This window comes from Abramis brama, assembly GCF_963993115.1.
Source record: "Abramis brama genome assembly, chromosome: 1".
In the NCBI taxonomy this organism is placed as follows: Eukaryota; Metazoa; Chordata; class Actinopteri; order Cypriniformes; family Leuciscidae; genus Abramis; species Abramis brama.
The window spans coordinates 30,309,286-30,330,851 of NC_139963.1; the positions used below are offsets into that span (position 1 = coordinate 30,309,286).

The 21,566-nt window shown below is 37.4% G+C and overlaps 1 protein-coding gene across 1 annotated transcript; it reads left to right on the plus strand.

Annotated features, from left to right (window-relative positions):
• The first annotated feature begins 643 nt into the window (after positions 1-643).
• On the plus strand, positions 644-19,556 carry trpm4a (transient receptor potential cation channel, subfamily M, member 4a). Its single transcript, XM_084122902.1, has 28 exons — positions 644-953; positions 2,612-2,673; positions 3,270-3,435; positions 4,365-4,545; positions 6,399-6,568; positions 8,014-8,191; positions 10,209-10,273; positions 10,647-10,895; positions 10,986-11,088; positions 11,173-11,291; positions 11,414-11,722; positions 11,940-12,041; positions 12,149-12,277; positions 12,717-12,846; positions 14,389-14,534; positions 14,642-14,754; positions 14,831-14,926; positions 15,017-15,063; positions 15,161-15,393; positions 15,464-15,579; positions 15,664-15,796; positions 15,873-16,047; positions 16,871-17,036; positions 17,414-17,595; positions 17,705-17,837; positions 18,123-18,195; positions 18,511-18,607; positions 18,965-19,556. Exons 1-28 carry the CDS (start codon positions 882-884, stop codon positions 18,997-18,999), a joined length of 3,780 nt encoding a protein of 1,259 aa, XP_083979028.1. The 5' UTR covers positions 644-881; the 3' UTR covers positions 19,000-19,556.
• The last annotated feature ends 2,010 nt before the right edge of the window (positions 19,557-21,566 follow it).

A 21,566-nucleotide genomic window follows, 5' to 3' on the forward strand; every position in this document is an offset into this window, starting at 1 on the left:
TGTTTGTGTCTTATTTGGGCTGCACAAAATCTTAAAAGTGTATTTCTGAAATTAACACTTATTTGGAAAGGTGTGGGTGTTCTGACGATTTGTGCTACCTTCCATTAAAACTGTAGGTAGACAGTACAGGTGCCTACCCTTCAAAATACAGTTCTGAGTGGAAATGCAATACATAGTTGCTAGTTACTAATTCACTTTTTTTTTTTTTTAGGGGGTTGAAATCTAAAGAGCCATCCCATTTTTTACTTCCTGGAGCTAAAACAAACTTCAGTCAAACCAGCATAACTGGCCACGCAGAATTATATCTTAAGGTCAATAGTGCTTCAAAAAGACACGCCTGTATAAGGACATGACAATATGGAAACCTTTTCTTACAACAAGAGGTATCCGGTTTCAACCAGCCTGTAGACCTACACAGCGAAATAATATAGCGGGGGTAGCTTATAAAGCATTCGTCATCAATAGCCTATTATCTATCAGCCATCACAGCAAACGATAAAGTACCCGATGTAGCCTATTTATATTATAAATCAGTTTGTCAGCAAATGTGTGGGTTAAAACCATTGAGGAAACTCTTTATCTTCTCCTTGTTCTACTCTTATCATGCCTGTGTATATTTGTTTTCCCTGCCCTCACCGCCCACAACTGTGTGGTTAATTCAACAGTAACAGACCATCATGAGCTCGTGCTGGAATGCGTCCAGGTGCGCGCGGGGGACGTCTAGTGTGGGAGGGGCTATCAAACGTGCGGATTTAGTAAAAGTTTCATTGAATATCTCGGAATCCGGTTGATGGCAAACTAGAGCATAATTGAAACTAGACCCATGGAGCTCATCTGAAGACTAATTGATCCCTAATAAACCCAAACTCTTAGACGGAAAGATGATCAATATTAAGAAAATTGAGAAAGAAAATGAAGGAGGGGGAGGAGAGAAAAAATCCGAAAACCATCAGGTATGTTTGATACATTATTAATGTAGATAGTATTATTTGGCAATAGCCTACATGACGTGCAAAGCCACCTTAAGATTTATCAATACAGAAGTGAGTTAATACATTAATTCATTGTTAATGCTTTGTCAAGGTAATATTTTAAGGGATTTAATGTTTTCTTGCCACTGTATTAAGATGTAGCCTAAAACAAAAAGTTCATTAATTTTGTGATTGCATTTATTTATATGCTCATATAAGTTGAATGACAAAGCTCTGGCCTATATTTAGCAAGCTGTTTCCATAACACATCATCCACTCGCTGCGTAGGCTATCTCATATTTGCAATTATTCGTTTTGTAGACGCTTTTATCCAATGGACTGAGAAGTGAGAACAATATAAAAAGAACCAATTTATTAAAGGGAGACAAATAGCCTACAAATAGTGCCACTCCTACTGAATTTCAAAAGTCTCCACCTTAATATGTAAAATAGGATTATGAAACAATTATTGGCTTCATGCAAATGTCGTGGCTGTTTTAATGGCTTTACAATCAGGTTTGGATTGTCTCTGAGATAAATGTGATGTTGCTTAGGAAGGTCAGAGAAAATGACTGACCAAAGTTTCACAATTTAAAGCACCATATTAAGGTTAAGCTTGTTTAACAGGTTATCACAGTACTTGCTCAATACAGGGCAAAGATGGGAAGATACCTGCATGTAGGCACAGGTGAGGGGAAAAAGCATAAATAAATAATATAATAATAAATAAATAAATATAAAAAAACTAGTATATTTGGTGTTATGCTGAATTATCATTCGTTATGGGGTATATTAAGCTATAGTGTATTTATCGTTTTGAATAAATAAGAAATAAGTTGTCCGTAGTTTTGGAAACAATTTGTCCTCATTTGTTTAATTTTAGGTAAGCAGTCTTTCTCTTTCTATTTGTTTGAAATGTTCCTAAATGATCTCTCGCATGTTTATTATCTCAGCATCTGTTTTAATAATCACACGTTTTTTGATTTTTTATTATTTTTAGAACATTTTCATAGATTCCAAATACAACCATCTCTTCTAATATTACATGCCTTTATGCAGAAGTTTTCAATTTTATTATAAAATTATAATTAGTACAGTTATACTATATGATTAAGATTACTGTGATTATTATTAAAATGTTAATTGATTGTTTTGTCTTTGATATTGAGATAACTTTAAAGGGATAGTTCACCCAAAAATGAAAATGTTGTCATCATTTACTCAACCCCGTGTTGTTCCAAAACTGTACGAGTTTCTTTCTTCTGTTGAACACAAAAGAAGATATTTTGAAGAATGTTGGTGACAGTTGACGGTAGCCATTGACTTCCATAGTATTTTTTTCCTACTATATAAGTCAATGGCTGCCGTCAACTGTCTCGTTACCAACATTCTTCTTTTGTGTTCAACAGAAGAAAGAAACTCATACAGGTTTGGAACAACTTGAGGGTGAGTGAATGATGACAGCATAAATAAAATGTTAGTTTCTGTGATTAGGATTGCATTTCACACATAACAGTTCCTTGGAAATTATTCAAGCATAGTTTGTTCTCCTCGGCCATTGACTGTGAATGAAAAAAACCCCGATCTGCCTGTGAAAATGTCTCTGACTCATGCTTTACTGTGTAATTTCTGTGTTGTAGAGCTGGATCCCGAAGTTGATTAAAAAGAGAACGTGCACCACCTTTGTGAATGACGCATCCAGGTACAACAGCCTGTTTTCATTTTTGCTTGCATTCAGTTTTAGTGTACGCAGAAAACTATTTAGTCCTTTCATACTCTGTCATTTAAAACAGACGTTCAGCCTCTCGTAATATGATCAGAGCTGCTAAATCTCTGATTTGGCAAAGCAGGGTTGGTCAACAAACATTACTTCTTTTTTTTTTTGAATGAATGAATGAAGGAGAACTCAGCCATTTGTCAACACAGTATAATTTCCCTGTCCCTTTTCCCTTTAAGCTATTGTTATATTTAATGGGCTTTATTCACAATAGGGTGTGGGCAGGTACTGTTTTCACATAGGCTAATTTATTTATTCAAGTGATGATGTGTCCATTGTGACTTTTTTTTTGGTTTAATTTCAGCTATTAATGTCTTTAGAAATAAATTTACCTTTTATCCTGTGTGAATGAGACATCTCTCTTTGTCTTCGAGTTTCTTCTTCTGAAATGATGGCTTGAATAGTAAGTATATGAGAATTCAAAACCCACTGAAACCTGTTTTGACAGTTCTCTCTCTCTCTCTCTCTCTCTCTCTCTCTCTTTCTCTCTCTCTCTCTCTCTCTCTCTCTCTCTGTGGCAGTAATGGGGCTTTGTGCCAGTGTGGTGGAGCACGGGAACAGCATGCATCCATAACGGCAGATGATCATGTAGTCAGCCAATGGGACAGTGCACAGCACACCTCTGAATACCCCACTGATGCCTTTGGACAGCTGGAGTTTGCTGGAGCCGGACGCAGAAACAGTCCTGTGGGTATCTCGTTTTTTTACTCCTGCTCAAGAACACACAATCACATTACTTTAACCCAGAATATGAACTCCCATCTGACAATGCAACTATGTGAGGTTCTAATCATTAACACCAGTTAATGCATTTCTGCACATTAGCAATATTTCAGCAAAATTCTGAAAATAATGTCAATAGTGTAGCGATGTATAAAATTAATAAATTAACTGGAACAGATTGAAATGTTTTCATTTTTAGTTCACGATGGCGAAAGTAAATTATCAATAAAATAAATGAAAGTAAAAATAAATAAAAATGTATTAAGATCATGTTATAAATGTGTAAAAAAAACCACACATGCAAAGCAAAGCAGAGGCACAGCCATTAAAAACATGCATGGTATATTATAGAAATTATAAAGTTTATAGATCACGTCATTTTCAATTCTCACAACAATTTTATGTTTTAAGTTTTATACACTGTTTAAATTGTTGTTAAACAGAAGTACAATTTATTGAACACACTGTACTCTATTTTCATTTGCCGTAAAAGTATGCCAGATCGCTGAGTAATTAGGGAAGAACATTGACATTTTTTTATAAACGTCCTTTTGACCCAAAGCGCCTACACATTTCTTATTAAAGCCAATTAACATTAGACAGTAATAAAACAAAACCACACTTTAATACCAAAGTATTTTAAGAGTTGGCACCATTTAATATTAGCGTGTGTTGCCTCAGGCAGATCCATTGTTCAGTCTTTTACTTTTGACACAAATCCCTTCCTACATACAGTGACAACATAAATATCATGCACATTTGTGCATGTTTTACATGTCTGAATGTCACGTTTGTCTGGATGCCTTTGTACCTTAGTTTAGGCTGAATAAAAGAAATGTTCGAGACCGTTTTTCTGCTGTGCATTTATATGTCATTCATCTTTTATCCCCAAGTTCCTGCGTCTGTCACATGACACACCACCTGACAATGTGTACTCTCTGATGACGTCACAATGGGGTTTGCCGGTACCCAATCTGGTGGTGTCGGTTGTGGGGGGAGAGGGGAAGGAGCAGGTGAAGACCTGGGTGCGAGACGTGATCAGACAGGGTCTTGTCCGGGCCGCACAGAGCACAGGTAACCTCTCCTGCTTGTGTATGTTTAGCTCAGTTATATAATCTTACGAGCTTGAAACCTTTATACACTCTATACTAATAAATCACATGTGGACTGTTAGCCCTACCTTCACCCTCCACCCTTCGACCTGGGTTATTATTGTATACTAAAGCTAAAACTGAGATTAAGGCTGTTGTTATTTTTAATAGTCATGTTACATTTTCTTTAACTAAAATAAATCTAAAAAATTCTAGTAGTGGTTGAAAACTAACTGAAATAAATTAATAATTAATACAAATTAAAATAACATTTTTGTAGTTAATTAAACACTTATCACATGGCAGAATAATTGTGATTATTATTTTTATGTTTTTCTGACATCCCTCAGCAGTCTTCATATACACACATAATATACTTATCATACTAACAACCTTTTAGTTAATATCAGATTGTGATGATTTAGAAGTTTCTATGAACATTACAATATTTGTTGAAATAATTTGAAGACCTCAGACCACTTTTTATCTACAGTTAAGATTTTAGGCAGAAGATTTAAAGGTACGGTAGGCAATTTCGGAGAGGCAAGCAATAGCAAGCTAGCTTTGAAAGCATGAGATCCCACCCTCCCTCAGAGCGTCTCCAAAGCCACGGCTCCTTCAAAACACATGAACGCACACGGCAGAGTCTGCAAAACATCACAAGAGATGGCGATAAATTAACCTCATGTCTCAAAGCACTTTACAATAATAATGAACATAAACAACTTACAGAGCTCAGACTTGTACCACCTGACTGCTTCAGATTCATTTCGATATTGTTGAGTTGATATTGTTGAAATAGAAATGTATAAATCTGAGTATGTGAACAGCTCTGGGTAGAACATCACAGGTTGCCTTCTCATAATTATAGTTATGACCTGGCATGAACGCAGCATTAGCTTGTTGTTTTGGTCGAGGAGGAACTGTTAAAGGCTTTTGAACTGTTTGTGGCACTCAGTGACTGACGTCTGTCGAACTCCACATAGCCTTACAGAACGCGCTGATGACGTGTGATGTCTGCGTGAGCCGGTGCGCGGGAGGTATAGTGTGGTATAAATATAGGTATAAATACATGTGTTGACAGGCAGGTAGGGAATTCAGCCCGAATGCAGTGATTGGAATGTACATGTTTTAATATTTAGACCACTTCTGTTATTTTTATACTATATATACTATATATTTCTATATTTCTATATTTTTATATTTCACGGCTGCCAGATCTGGGTAACAAAACTAGCCCAATGACCCTAGCGCAAATATAAACTATGAAAATATGCCATACCCATACCTAAAAACACGCAGACTTGGCAACCCACCCCAGGTTGACAGATCTGTGTGTCTGAAGACATCCACCAAGGCATGAATTACCATACTGATAACAAAAATGGACTGTGCAATTTTGCTCTGGGAGCATAGACATGCTGTGTACAAGTATATTTTGTGTACATTTAACTTTTTTGTATTTAAAAGTTTTAACTCAGATATGGTTCTGAGTAAATGATTTGGCCACCTATGTCTCACAGAGTAAATTAGGACAGACAGCTTGGAAAATAACTGTGGAAAATAACTGTTATTAACCATGAACCCAGTAATTAGTCTTAAGGTCAGTGACAGACAGGCCAAACTGGAATTCCTCCTGTGCGTGTTTGAAGCGATGCTTGGCAGATAAGGTTTTTTTTATTTATATGGTAAGCCTAGCTTGAATCCAGAAGTTGTGTGTTGCATTATGTTAAAAACTTTGTTTTTCATTATCAGTGATTGTGTTTGTGACTCTGATGTATTCTGTGTAATTTAGGTAATAGTAACATTTCCTGTGTTTTTTTTTCTCTTTTCCAGGGGCTTGGATCATGACATCAGGTCTGAGGGAGGGTGTTGGCCGCTGTATAGGTGAGGCAGTAAGGGATCATTGTGCAACAGTTTCATCTCTTTCCCAGGCCAAAGTTATTGCCGTTGGTGTTGCGCCCTGGGGCTTGATTTACCAACGTCAGCAACTCATAAACCCACAGGTATGAGTCCATTCTGCTCTATTATGAGCACTTCACACGAAAGCAACACGTAAAATGTGTGAGCCACAACAATAATTATTTTTGTATTTATATTTATTGATATATATATATACATTTATAGTAATATGTGTAGTACACTTTATGGTCATCAATTATAGTACACTTCATGGTAATCAAATTTGTGTAACATGTCTATAGTTCATGTGATTAATAGACCCTGATAAGGCCAAAACTGATTTCACTAATATTTTTACAGATCTTTATGGTTAAAAATGAATTAATCAATGATAATGGTAATAAGAATAATTATATAATTGAAATTAATATTTAATTAGCATCATATATCATAATTTATGTCATCAGTATTATTATTTTAAAATACTATAAAACAATAATTAATAATTGTTCTTGGATATTGGACACGTTTATTTGTCTGCAACTTTTGACAGCTCCAGGCCCTTTGTGAAAACTTCAGATTATACTTCTGCATTTTTGTATTCCCGCCCACGTACAGTCAGATCGATAGAAGGTTATGAACATAACAATTATTGTAAGGGGTTTATCCCTGAAAATTGTATCGTACTTAGTCTACTCTTTAAACAGCATTCTGATGAAAATGAAACACTTTCTTGCCTGCACATGACGGTGTTTTGCTTCAGTGGTTGGGCGGAACTTTCGAGTTTTCCCCTGTACACTGTTTGTGGTCCTCCGGTTTTAAATTCTTATTACAAACACTGAGGTTTTTCAGATTTTCCGTGTCGGTGTTCTCCTCATATTTACAATTCTTTACAGCCTTTAACCACTGCCTACAATGCGCTGGTTCCTTTACTGTAAACCGAAAGTAACTCACTCCCCCTAAACGTTTACTCTTTGAGTTCTTGAACCCGGGAACAATACAAGTCGACACCATTATGACTAAAAGTTTGCTGAGAAGTGTTTCCTACTGAAGCAAGGCAGTATTTAACTGATTCACAGCATGTCCATAGCAACCTGGTGGGAGTGGCCAGTGCATTATGGGTGTTGAAGTTTTCCTACCTATTTGGCAAAAGGGAAGACAACAGCCTTTTTACTCTGTTTTCTCTAGTCAGTCAAGTTGCACAGATTTGAAAAAATATGTATTTTAGGTCTTCTACTGTATAGGCAGCCAAGTTTTATTGAAAGCCCATCTTGCCAGTGGTGAAGTAGCTAGTTGCAAAAATGTCTCAGACTGGCAAAGTTATGTACAATTTGTTTGTTGAGGCCATTTGGTTTTATATATATTGCGAAATATCAAGTGAAATGCAGACATTTTAAGTGAAGCTCAGTGTCCAGATACTTTTTTACAGAGTGTAAAGTAGCATTTCAGGAAATAGAGTAGATGGAGTTCTAAATAGAGTTTTGAGAACTGTTGTAGGACTTCACCCTAGGCTAACAGTAAAAATGTACTGTTGTTTACTCCATACAAGGGTAGCTTCCCGGCACGGTACTATGTGCGCAACTTGCCACATGAATCCAGCTGCCTGGACAACAACCACCAGGCCTTCCTCCTCGTGGATGATGGGAGTGTAGGCCACAGAGGGTGTGAGACACCGTTCAGAGCCAACCTGGAGGACTTCATCTCCCATCAGCGCACTGGCATCTGGGGTAAGAGAGAGAAGAAGGTTCAACTAAAAAGCACTAATTTAAGCAATAAGCCCCGCGAAGCCGTGTTTTACAGTGGATTTAGAACAGCTAAGGGGCGTTGTTAAGCGCGTTGTTATTTCAATTTTAAATAAATTATATAAAAATATTCATTTTAATATTTATTTTATTCATAAAATAAACACCAGCAGCAAAAAATAAAACGTTATAACATTTATTCCTCCATCAAGCAATGTAGTTCCAAAGAGATTGCTAAGCAACACATGCAGCAACAAAGAATCACAAACGGCAGTTGCGCAGTAATACTAATGTAACGCGGTCACAGGTGTGTGTTTGTTGAGTAATTTACAAGGACTGGAACTATCCGTTTTATAAAAATACATTTTGAACTCTTCTTGACCATAGAGCACAACAGCAAATTCCCAAATCCTTAGTCAGTTAGTTTATTGTCCATTCAGATTTTCACCAAGCAGAAATTCATCTTTGACACTCGCATAAAGATACAAACATTTAACAACTATACATAACCACTTACATACACAAAGTAAGGGTTAATGCCCGACGAGGTGTCCATTATCAGGTATTAATGGACGACGGCGAGGCGTGAACATAGGGCGTGAACCGTCCGACGCGCAGCGGAGTCCATAATACCTGACAATAGACACCTCGAAGGGCATTAACCCGCTTATACCATGGTCACTTACGAAAGAAAGAAATATTTAATCAATTAATAATACTTTAATGTGTTTTAGAGTAAATATCGTGAGGGTTTTTATTTATTAAGTCGAGCGTACTATTTAATATCTCCCGTATACAGGCGTTGCCACGCAACGTGGCCACAGCGACCCGACCGCAGCAGTTGATCAGTGAGTTTGAGCCAGCGCAATCATTTAGAACTGTCATCAGGCAAATTGACGGGACGCCTTTCCTAGGTGTCCATTATCACTTTTTAACGGACACCCTGCAGCCAATCAGAATCGAGTATTCACCCAGACCATGGTATAATATAAAATAATACATAATAATACCTTAGTTAAGAATTTGGATTAAAATAGTCCTTGTCAGTGGAACAAATGTTCTTTTACATGCAGCCAGCAACACCAGTTATAAACACATTAGTTCTGCGTTGTGTAGATTATGGTTGTTGGACATGGGACAGCAGGTGGCAGTTTCGCTGGATCCTTTATTTCCTGATATAACACACAAGTAAGCAGCCTCTTTAGGAGTGAATTGCCCTTGTTCTCTCTCCCATGCAGTTCTAATGCTAGAGGGAAAAGTATGAAACATAAATTAAGTAAAGAAGAAGAAAAAAATCACAATTAAACAAGAAAAAAAACACAACAGAGAAAACACCTCATATATATTATATATAACACAAAAATAAGCAGCATCTGTGAGAGTGAATCACCCTTGATTTTTATCAATAAATATGATGCACACTTGTCACCGTGTGTTCTTATTTCCACATATTTAGCAGTGTGGATTCTACTAAACAATACATAGCCTACATATGACAAGTATAATTTCTATACCTGTTACATACAGTATGTTCCCTTTAAGCCAAGGGTATACTAGGTCTGCACCATAAATCAGAGGGCTTCAAATTAGGAGTGGAGGGGATGAGTCTGGTCTGATCGTTTATCTAGCACCTTCATCAAGCACCGTGATGGGAAGCACATGCACATCCCTGAGGAACTATGCACTTCCTTTTATCATATAAAATAAATAACAGAGAAGTAAACACAGAGTGAGAGGAAGGAAAATGGAATCTAAACATTAGTGTACTCACTGTACTGTTATGAAAAACAGCAGTTTTGGTATTTCCCTTCAGAATGGTTTCATTTGGCATGCCATGAGGGCTGCACTGCTCTCCAGTGGAGAAGACAGAGAATGCAGTTATGAAACAAGTGGCCACTAGTCGTTTTCCCTCAATATTTGTTTTGATTTAATGCATTATTAGTAAAAACATGCTGCATTACCATTGTGTTAACAAATCAAGTCTTCTTCATGTCCTCACCAGGGAGTGGCAGCATTGAGATTCCTGTTTTGTGTGTGCTGATCGCAGGAAATGCTTCAATGCTAGAGGTCATTACACATGTTTATTTTATTTATTTAAGATTAATATTTTAAAAATAGTTTATTATTTCAGAATAATATAATACATTGAATTTTATTTAAATATTATTTTATTTTATTTTATTGTATACCTATTTAATGTAGTCTTGAGTCACCATGAACGAAACAATGCATGTTTACAAATTACTTGACTTTGTTTTGTTCATTTATTTTTTATTTTTTCATGGTTTGGCCTGTTACACAATGTTTGGATGAGACTCACCAGTTAAATTAATTTAAATGTCATAGCTGCTCATGTATAGATCTAGATATCTAAAATGGCATTAAATAAATGTATTTATATATTAAAAACATATTAACAATAATCTCTTTATCACTGCAGAGAGTGGATTTATCTCTGAAAAACACCACTCCATGGCTGGTGCTGGCAGGGTCGGGTTCAGCAGCAGACCTGATAGCAGGAATACTGAGGGACCTCAGCACACCTCTGAGTCCGCCTGTGAGTCCCACTTTGCCATCCGCTGACAAGGAAAGCAGGAAAAGCGCCAGCGTTGAGCTCAGGGACCGAGTGAGAGAGAGAATCAAGAAACATTTCCCTTCTGAGACAGATCTGGAGAAGCTTGTGGATCAGGTGAGCGTACAGCAAGAGCCTGGAGAGAGTGTGCATGCAGGACAAAGGTATTTCCTTTACTTTTACGTAACTTTTCTCTTTTTCACACAGGTACTCAGTATCTATGATAACAGAGATCTGATCACCGTGTTCCGTGGAGACAAGGAAGGGCCTGATGACTTTGACACAATCATCCTTAAAGCTCTTGTAAGAGGTGAGATTAAATCACCTGCTTTGAGAATTCAACACGTTTACAGTACGTACATGTGGGTTTATGTGTGTGTGTGTGTGTGTTCAGCTGCTAAACGGGATTCTAATGATGCCAGCGAGTACACTGAAGAGCTAAAGCTGGCAGTGGCCTGGAACAGGGTGGATATCGCCAAGAGCGAACTCTTCAATGGCGAAATCCAGTGGAGGGTAGGAGTACTAGCAGAATGAAACCATTTCCAGCACAGTTTACAATTACTGGCCAGTGGCCAGGACAGATAGCGGAACTGTGTTTTAACACGACCACTTCTATTGTTTAATCTTTCTGTCAGTATGAAGACCTGGAGGAATCAATGACTGATGCGCTGGTGAATGACAAGCCCCATTTTGTGCGTCTGTTTGTGGAAACCGGCTTGAACATTCTGGACTATCTGACACACCATCGTTTAGAGGGCCTTTACAGCTCGCTGTCGCACTGTGATCTGGTCTCCTCATTCCTCCAGAGAAGGCTGCAGGAGCGAGTGGGCTTAGCAGCCTCTCAGACCCGACTATCTGTCCTACCTGATGAGAATTCCTCTTTCAAGAGCCACGCAACAACCCTCCCAACACTATCTGCTGCTCGAGACCTCACCCTATATGAGGTAAAAGGACAGATGTTAACCAGAAACCATACACACACTCATATATTTATAGTATACACACTCACTCTACCTTTCAAAAGTATCGTTCAATGCAATTTTCACTTTCATTCTGCGAGGATGAATTAAATTGATCAAAATTGACAGATTTATTATGTTACAATTACTGTATTTCTATTATAAATAAATGCTGTTCTTTCCAAATGTTTCCATCTCTCAGGTTTCACGGGTGTTATCGGAAATCATGGAAGATGTCTGTCAGCCATTTTACTTTGGCCCTCTTGGTCTACATCAGGGAGTCTCCTCAAGGAAAGCAATGAAGGTATCAGCCAGGTTTTTTCAAAGGTATTGGGGATTGGTGAAATAAATACACGTTAATACATTATTGATAACAATGTTGTGACCGTAGTTTCTGTCTCCTCTTTTCAGCATGTGAACAAGTTGCTGTTATCTGAGAGTGTGTACCGGCGGGAACGCTGTAGGTCTCCCTGGATATCTCTGTTTATTTGGGCCGTACTACAGAATCGCAGAGAAATGTCCATATATTTCTGGGAAATGGTATATTTTTTTCTATAGTTGAAACCAATATTATTTATAACCTCATAATTAATAGATATTTTGTCAGATAACTTTTGTAATGAGTACATAAAAGTTGCATATTAAAGCTATTCTAGACACTATACTGACACCTATTGGTGTAGATTCAGTATCACACTAAAGCAGTAAAGCCAAAGTATTCTGTTGTTGATGTCACTGTAGAAATTTAGCAAGTGAAAGTGTCCAGGAGGGTTTCTCGTATTTGGCTATACTCTTGTCTTGTGATCATAATATGTTGGCCTTCATGAGGTAATCTGCTGCATGTAGAATACCACAGCATTTATTATTTATCATGACTGGATTGTTTGGTCATGATATTTCACAATGTCAGTGAGATAATCAAGTCTGTGTTGTAAAAATTGTAATAATTTTTCGCACTCTCTTTCTCTCTCAATGTGAGGCGGGGGAGTCGGTGCTAAGTGCTCTTGCCGGGTGTAAGATGTTAAGAGAGCTCTCTAAGTTGGAGACAGACACTGAGACCAAGCTCTCCATGAAGGAACTAGCTCAGACCTTTGAGAATCTGGCGCATGGTGGGTGTCAATCAAGTTAAAGAGATTGCAGATGGGTTTTTCAATAGTCTGCAAAAAGTCTGAGACGGCTAGTGAAAACGCTAGTCTGTTTTACATTACATTATTTTTATTATCATATTTAAACTTATTTAAAATAATGAAATTATACTAACTTTTTTACACTAACGTTTGCTTGTTAGTGACCCAGTAAGTGGCTATTCACACAGAACAGATTTTTTCATTCCACTGCACTGCTTTTCTATTGTTTTTCTATGTAAACATGCGTTTAACAGACATGTTTGACCGTTGTGTCACATGGCATTCTAAAAATGTGGCACTCAAGTTAAAAAAAGGCAAGCATTGTAGATGCAAAGTCCTAGGTTAACTTCACTTGTATTATAGTTGCAGGAAAAAATCGTCACAGAAGTCACTCAAAAATGCAAGTTTAATCAAACACAAGGATACAAAATTATACCAAAATTGTGTTGGATCCTGTATCTTATGATATTACACTTGTTAAACCTTTATCTTGTGTTACCTTAAACGTTCAAACACAAGTTTTATCCATAAATGACTGACAAGACGGTAAGAAAACTGTTTCTCCCTTATTTTCTTTGCGCAGACCTGTTCAAGTTCAACCTTCCGTCACAACAAGTGTGCGCAACCATTAAAGAAACAGAACAGAAATTATACATCAGAAAACATAGGAAATAAAACTGAAATATATATACACAGGAAATATCAGAATTGCCTCTCCAAGAAAGTAAAAAAATATATATACTTTCAGTTATTACTTGCTAAATCAACACACTAAGTACACTAAATAATAATATACACATTACTGACATATAAAAATGGCTCTTACAAGCATGTTTCTAGACCTTGCATTTCTTTATGCCGTGTGTCTCACGTTTTAAATGCAAAAAAACGTTCTGTGTGAATGGACCCTAATAGTGCAGGATCTAAAATATTGCTTCATTTAATGTCTTTCAGTTTATTTCAGGGTTAAAATATATATATTTTCATATTTCTCATATTTTCATTGTGATCTCAGACTTTTGTTCTCCACTACACTTTAGTTGTAAAGTTTGAGGAGGGCAAGACTTTATTTTTTCGCCAAGGGATGCATTCAATTAATCAATAGTGACAGTAAAGATGTGTATAATGTTACAAAATAGTTATATTTTAAATGTTGTTCTTTTGAAATTTCTATTCATCATAGAATACTGATTTCCACAAAAATATTAAGCAGCACAACAGTTTTTAACATTGATAATAATAAGAGATGTTTCTTGAGCAGCAAATCAGCATATTCGAATGATTTCTGAATTTGAAATATATTAAAACAGAAAACTGTTGTTTTAAATTGTAATATTTCACAATGTCACTATATTTTTAAATAAATACATAAAGCATTGATGAGCACAAGAGAGTTCTTTCAAAAACATTAAGAAATCTTATCAACCCCAAACCTTTGAACAATAGTGTATAACAGATTATTTTATGTGCTTGTTGAGCGGATCTTCATATGCGTTCTGCATTTTCTCATCACTTTCATAATAGATGTGTTCAGTGAGTGTTACCAGAGCAATGAGAGCCGCTCTTTCAAGCTTCTCATCAGACAGTCCCCTGTATGGGGTGGCGCCACCTGTCTGCAGATGGCCACAGCGGCTGAAGCCCGCCTCTTCTTCAGCCATGACGGAGTTCAGGTCAGCGGTTCTCATGCTACTCTGCACCTGCTCTGTTTGTATGTTCAAGTGTCAGCTTTGCCTAGGTTTTCTGGTGTCATTGTTCTTCATCTCTTCCTTGGATATAGACTTTGTTGTCAGAGATTTGGTGGGGGGACATGGACAGCAATACAGAGGTGTGGAAACTGGTCCTCTCGTTTTTTCTGCCTCCCTTCATCTACACCAAACTCATCAGTTTCAAGTCAGTATTGTGGCATGAAAGTTTAATTTTCTTTCTGCAACAGTTTTCAAAGTTTTAATGCCATTCAATCTCTCAGGGAGCAGGAGATGGACGAAATGCCAGATGACTTTAATCAGGGTAAAGAACTCGACAGTGCCGATGGAGCCGAGTTATTGGCTGACCCCCCAAACACGTAATTCATGGTTTCTCAGTGCCATAAACGTTTTCACTAAATTAGAGATGATGCAGATAAAATAAAGAGCGTCATATGTGTCCTTTACAGGGATGAAGATGTGGAGGAATGTAATGTTTTAAAGGGAAACCCAAAAGGTGCGTCTAAATTGCATGGCTACAGATCCTGTTAAACTTTGACCTGCTGTGGGATGTTTACATCTTTATTTTTTTGTATATTTGTATATTTTTGCAGCATCAAAGGCTGTCCCTCAAAAACGACCTTTTATATTCCATCGATGGCGGCAGTTCTGGTTTGCACCGGTCACTTCGTTTCTAGGCAATGTGCTGATGTACTTCCTCTTCCTCATCCTGTTTGCTTATGTCCTATTGGTTGACTTCAAGCCTCCGCCTCCCCACGGACCCGCCCCTTTGGAGCTTGTGTTGTATTTCTGGGTTTTTACTCTGGTCTGTGAGGAAATCCGACAGGTATGAATCTTGATTGTGTTTACGCACATTTGATTTACTCGTTCAGTCACTGAACTTTGATCTCTCTCAGACTTTTTTTGTAGGATCTACCACTGTATTTCAAAGGATGAAGTTGTACATCCAAGACATCTGGAACAAGTGTGACATCACGGCCATCGCGCTCTTCATTCTCGGGCTTCTCTGCAGGTTAAATTAGTGTAATCTGTCTTGTTTATGTTTGTGTGTGTGTGTGTAATTGTATTGGTTAGTGCATGTGTGTTTTTGTTACAGGATGTTTCCATGGACATATAATTTTGGTCGTTCGGTCCTGTGTGTCGACTATATGGTCTTCACGCTCAGACTCATTCATATATTTGCAGTTCACAAACAGCTTGGTCCCAAAATCATAATAGTTGGCAAAATGGTGAGGAGTCTTTTATTTTGAACGTGCCTTAAAAAGTGCATATTATCCTGCTTAAGAATGTTCATGTACTCCACAGGTGAAAGATGTGTTTTTCTTCCTGTTCTTTCTGGGGGTGTGGCTAATGGCATATGGAGTAGCCAATCAGGCACTGCTGTACTCCTACGACACTCGTCCTGGTTGGATAGTTCGGCGAGTGTTTTACAGGCCATATATGCACATATATGGGCAGATACCACTGGATGAAATTGATGGTATGTGTGTATGTCTTTGTGTCTCTGATGTGTGTATCACTGAATGTTTGTAACTGTGTTTTTGGTGTGTTTGTTTTAGAATGATTCTTGCTATACAGTTCCATCACCACATATACATTTTAATAATTTGGGGTCGGTAAGATTAATTCATGTTTTGGAAAGAAGTCTCTTATGTTTACCAAGGCTGCACTTATTTGATCACAATATAGCAGAAACAGTAATATTATTACAATTATATTATTGCAAATTCAAATAAATAATTACATTTTAAAATGTAATTTATTCCTGTGATCAAAGCTGAATTTTCAGCATCATTACTTCAGTCTTCATTGTCACATGATGATCCTTCAGAAATCATTATAATATACTGATTTGATGCCCAAATTTCTTATTATTATCAATGTTGAAACTGGAAACATTTTAAATAAATTTGAAATAGAAATGTTCTATTTTAAATAGAAATCTTTTAGAAGTATATCTCTTATTTCAACTAAAAACTGCGTTTTCAGCCAACTATTGCCAACTACTGGCCAGGCAGCATAATGCAGCGTGTTTAGTCGTTTTCATGGATTTGTGTGAACGGGGATCGTTTCATTGTCATCTGTACATGACAAATTCAAAGGAAAACGTTTCTGTTTTTAGTACATCATTGTCATGTAAACGTACCCTAACATTATAAATGTCTTTACTGTCACTTTTGATCTATTTAGTGCATCCTAAAAAATCCTAAATCCTAAAAATCTTACTGGCCACAAACTTTTGTACTCTTAGCTCATTTTATTGGTTCTGTTGTGATAAGATTTATTTATTTTTTTGTCTCTAGCTGACAAGCGGCATGAGAAACAGTGTACAGACAACGTCACTCTCATCCATGACGGGGCCGAGCCCTGCCCACAGTCTGATGCTAATTGGCTGGTCCTTATTCTGCTGTCAGTCTACTTGTTGGTCACCAATATTCTATTGGTGAACTTGCTCATTGCAATGTTCAGGTAAAAAAAAATTGCTATTATCTAATGCTCCCTTAAAGTTACTATTTAAATTATTGTGGAAAAACACTGTTAAATGTAATATTTACCAAATCTCAAACTGAATATCCATTATTCATACTGTACATTTATAATACCTAGCCTACCTTTGGCATTTAATAAAATTCATTTTATTTTTAGACAAAATGGTATTAAATTTTACTGTTTATTTTACTGTTTTTTGCCCATACTATTGCCATAGCAATAAAACACTTGAGGCCACGCAGTGCTGTGAAAGTACTTACAGCTGATCCATCCACGGATCCTTTTCTGCAACAATACAGCATGGCCTCTCTTACCATTGCTTAATTTGATGGTGTGTTCATGTCATCTGTCTACAGTTACACATTCAATAAAGTCCAGGAGCACAGCGATGTGCACTGGAAGTTCCAACGCTACAACCTGATTGTGGAGTACCACTCGCGCCCCTGCCTCTCCCCGCCCTTCATCATCATCTCCCACCTGCATATCTTCGTCAAAAGGGTCATCCAGAGACTGCCTTCCCTTAAGAACCAACACTTTAGTATGTTCTCCCTTGTGATTTTATTTTACACGCACATCAAATATACACCATACGCAAAGCCTCATTTGCAAAGTTTGTCTTTAACCGTGATGTGCATCTCTTAACTTAGTGCTGGACCTGAAAACCAAAGAGGCAAGTTTGCTGAACACATGGGAGTCGACGCTGAAGGAGAACCTGCTTTCCACGCAAGGCAAGAAACAAAGAGAGAGCGACACGGAGCGGCTCAAACGCACCTCCACAAAGTCAGTTCTTTTGTTCTCTCAGATCAACAATTGCCAACTTATTTTACTTCAAATATGAGTTTTATAAAAATAAAAATGAATGAGTGTGAAACATGTCTGTCCTTGACATGTAGATCTGAATGTAATACACACCTGGGGGCATTTAGTAACCTCGCAGTGGCATCTCTAGTTTCGTGTTTCTGTGCGTGTTAAGGGGGAGACATGGAGACTGTCAAATCCTGCTGAATCAGGCACTGGCGTCTTGAATGACAGCATGTGTGTATTTGTGTCCATATGTGTGCGTAGGGTGGACAGCGTCCTGAAGCAGATGGCGGAGATTCGTGATCACGATCGCAGGTTGAGAAAGCTGGAGTCGGAGGTTAGTGGCGGCTATACGCACTGTCTACCTGTGGCTATCAAACACAGCCACAAGTGCTTTTAAAACCCATTAGCGCCCCACAGAGCGCACACGTGTGTGTGTGTGGGTGTGAGACTATGAGTCTTGCCTTATTTTAGCTGCAGCTGTTGCGATTGCTTGCTCAGCGCAGACCAAGGACCATCCGTCATCCTCCTTTAGAATGCAGATCCGCTTTGAGTATCTGCCAAGCTGTCAGCCGATCGATGTAATTAATGAAGCTGCACTTTAGAGGGGACCTCAGGTTTTTGAATGATACTCTGTCTCTTTCTGACTCAGGTGGAGTACTGCTCTACTGCTCTCTCCTGGATAGTGGAGGCGCTGCATCAGAGTGATCTTGTAAAACAGACTCGTCCGCCTCCTCTTCCTTCCAAAGGTGTAGTGTTCACTCTCCCCTGCCTTACCCCCTCTTTGCAGCGTCAACGTGTAGCTTATGTTTCTCAAGTTCCCTCTTAGTTACAGTGTTTACGGTGTTGGTTTGGCTGTAACTTTTTAATGATCCGTAGTTACATATAAATATACAGTTACAGTACTTCATTATTGATGTCCCCCCAAAATCTTTGTGATCTTCTGTATTTTAGCGCACCATATATATGATATTCATTTTTGGCATTTAATTCTAATCAGCATATTAGAATGATTTTTTTATGAAATAAATTTAATATATGCACACTGTTCAAAATATATATTTTTATTGTATATAACTATCATATCTCTTCTGTTTGTGTTTCAGGTATTGCTTCTAAACGTCCCACTTTTTCAAGATAAAAATTACGCTGATAATGCAGATGCATTTTATGTACTTGGTTATGTTTGAGTTTTTTTAGTATGATGTGTCATTTCAGCATGTTGACATGTTTAATGTGTTGGTTGTATCAGTTTTTTTAACATTGCATCAAAAAGATGAGTATTTTTATTATTCAGAAAACAACACTAGTTAGTGTTATCATTAAGATGTATGAAATACATTTTCTGGGTGGAAGTACTGTACAAAATACATTTTGTGGCAGTTTTGTCAGTTGGATAATATTCTCTAGTTGCTAATGGTGTATACAAAATGTATTTTAATTGAGTATTCCTTTGTTAAATACTGTATTTGTACCAAACTACATGCAAACTTAAAGGCTTAAAAAAAAGAGATCAGTAATTAATGCAATCGTTTACAATTTACACTGTGATAAATGTATTATTGTATCTTTTATTGACTATTAGAACTCAGTATATTTTCTGTGCTAATAATTCATCACAAACCTGTATTTTCTATTGTTTAAAAAAAAAAGTTTTTAAATGGCTTTAATGCACCAATTAAATTTACATTGGTCTTTACATTCTCCTCTTTGGTTTCTATTCTAAGTCATCACCAGTGGCCATCTATATTGACCCTGTCCCCTTTTGAGTAGCATTTGATTTCTAGGTTGGCATGGTCTGAGTCTCCTACAAGCCTTAAATGGCAAGAGCTGCGGCCGATGAGGATCAGGTTGTCATCTTCAGTGACTGTTGAGCAAGAGTGGGGGGGACTGGACTCTTCTAAGGATCTCTGCTTAAATCTGACTGGAGCTAAATCAGCACATCATCTCAGTTTAGCCACTCTCTCAGTGTGAACATGGAAGCGCTACAAAACAGAATCTGTGTGCAAGCAGCTTTACTTGCATGAACATGCTTGCATGTGGTATTTTAGCAATTAGCATATAATCTCTAATTTGCTATGTTGCCTGAGAGAGCCTATCACTATCACTTTTTTATGACATACAACCTTTTCAACCTTTAAAGCTTGAAAAGGTTATATGTCAGCATGTGCTTACAAATAGAGAGCAATCGCATACAATCTTATAATAGCTCTAAATGTACTCATACAGAAGTGATATATTTATAAAGAACTATCATATTCACAAAAAGTAATAAGCGCCCCAGGCAAAAACTCACATATATAAGCTGCATGAGGATGTTTTTTTTTTTTTATGTGCAGACAGAACAGGCGAGTGACCCAGGTGGAGCATGGGCTGAGAGCTACATGGTTTTATGAGTGAGGAGGACTTTATTTTAACAACTTCTGGTCTGAGTGCAGTATCATGAGAAAAAGTGGGTCATGTAAAGATGCCAGGCCACACGCACTCAGATGTTCTCCTCAGAGTAGAAAGAGCAGGATCAAGGAAAAGTGAAGGATCAAGGACATGATATCTCAGAGGCATGTCTGCATACATATCCATTTTCAACCACATTGCAATTTAACATCTTGCTGCTCCCCCCACCCGGCACTTCCTATAGGAAAAACAATCGAGAAACACTTCACAGTAAGGTTCAACCTATTAGGTATCATGAACAAATCATTTTTATGCAGCATGTATTAATCTACGTTAATGTTTTTTTTCTTCGTAAAAATTACTATTGTTAATTTATGTTCATTCATTATTCTAATAATATTAATATATATATTATACACATTTTTATTAAACTATTTATGTTTAATATAACTATAGCTATAATTAATAATAATTATTAATCTATAAATAGTTTTAATATAACTATTTTTTAAGCTAAAATTAATTCACATAAACATTTACAAATGTACAAATTTAAAAAATCATCAGAAACTTAAATTTAAATAAGAGTATACTGTTCATTAATGATAGCATGATACCTAATTAACTAATGTTTACAAATTGAACCTTATTGTTATAAGATATTAAAGGAATCTCGTGTGTGTGTGTGTGTGTGTGTGTGTGTGTGTGTGTGTGTGTGTGTGTGTGTGTGTGTGTGTGTGTGTGTGTGTGTGTGTGTGTGTTTCCTATGGTGCCATTTCAGTCACTTGCAGTGTTCATAAAGTGCATCACTGCAGCGATTTGGTTGATTGTCGACAAAAAAACAGCCACTAAAAAAGGAGTGAGGAATACAGAAGGAAAAGAATATAGATACTGTAGATTGACTGGGGGCAGTTGTGTGGTATGCTGGGGCTGGAGCGGGTCTACAGGGAGTCAGTGGTGCACTGTGCCAGGGAAGGTCACATTACCCTGACTGTGGTAGAGCAAGGTTTTAAATAGAGAGACTCACACCCCACCCAGCCCTCAGCACACTATTCTGGGGACACATGAGAGGGAAAGGGTCAGACAGCGCTGTTACTGCCATAGTCGATTGACAGATGACAGTTCAGAAAAATAAAAGTGGCAATCTTTTCAGTGTGTGTGCATGTGTGTGAGAGAGTTTCTATACGTCAACTTTATGGTTTTTATTTTTTCATTGACAACTGGATTTATGCTCATCACAAATGAATGAACTGCACGGACGCAATAAACGTCATAAACTTGGTGCACGTTCAGTCATCTACATGAATTGCATTC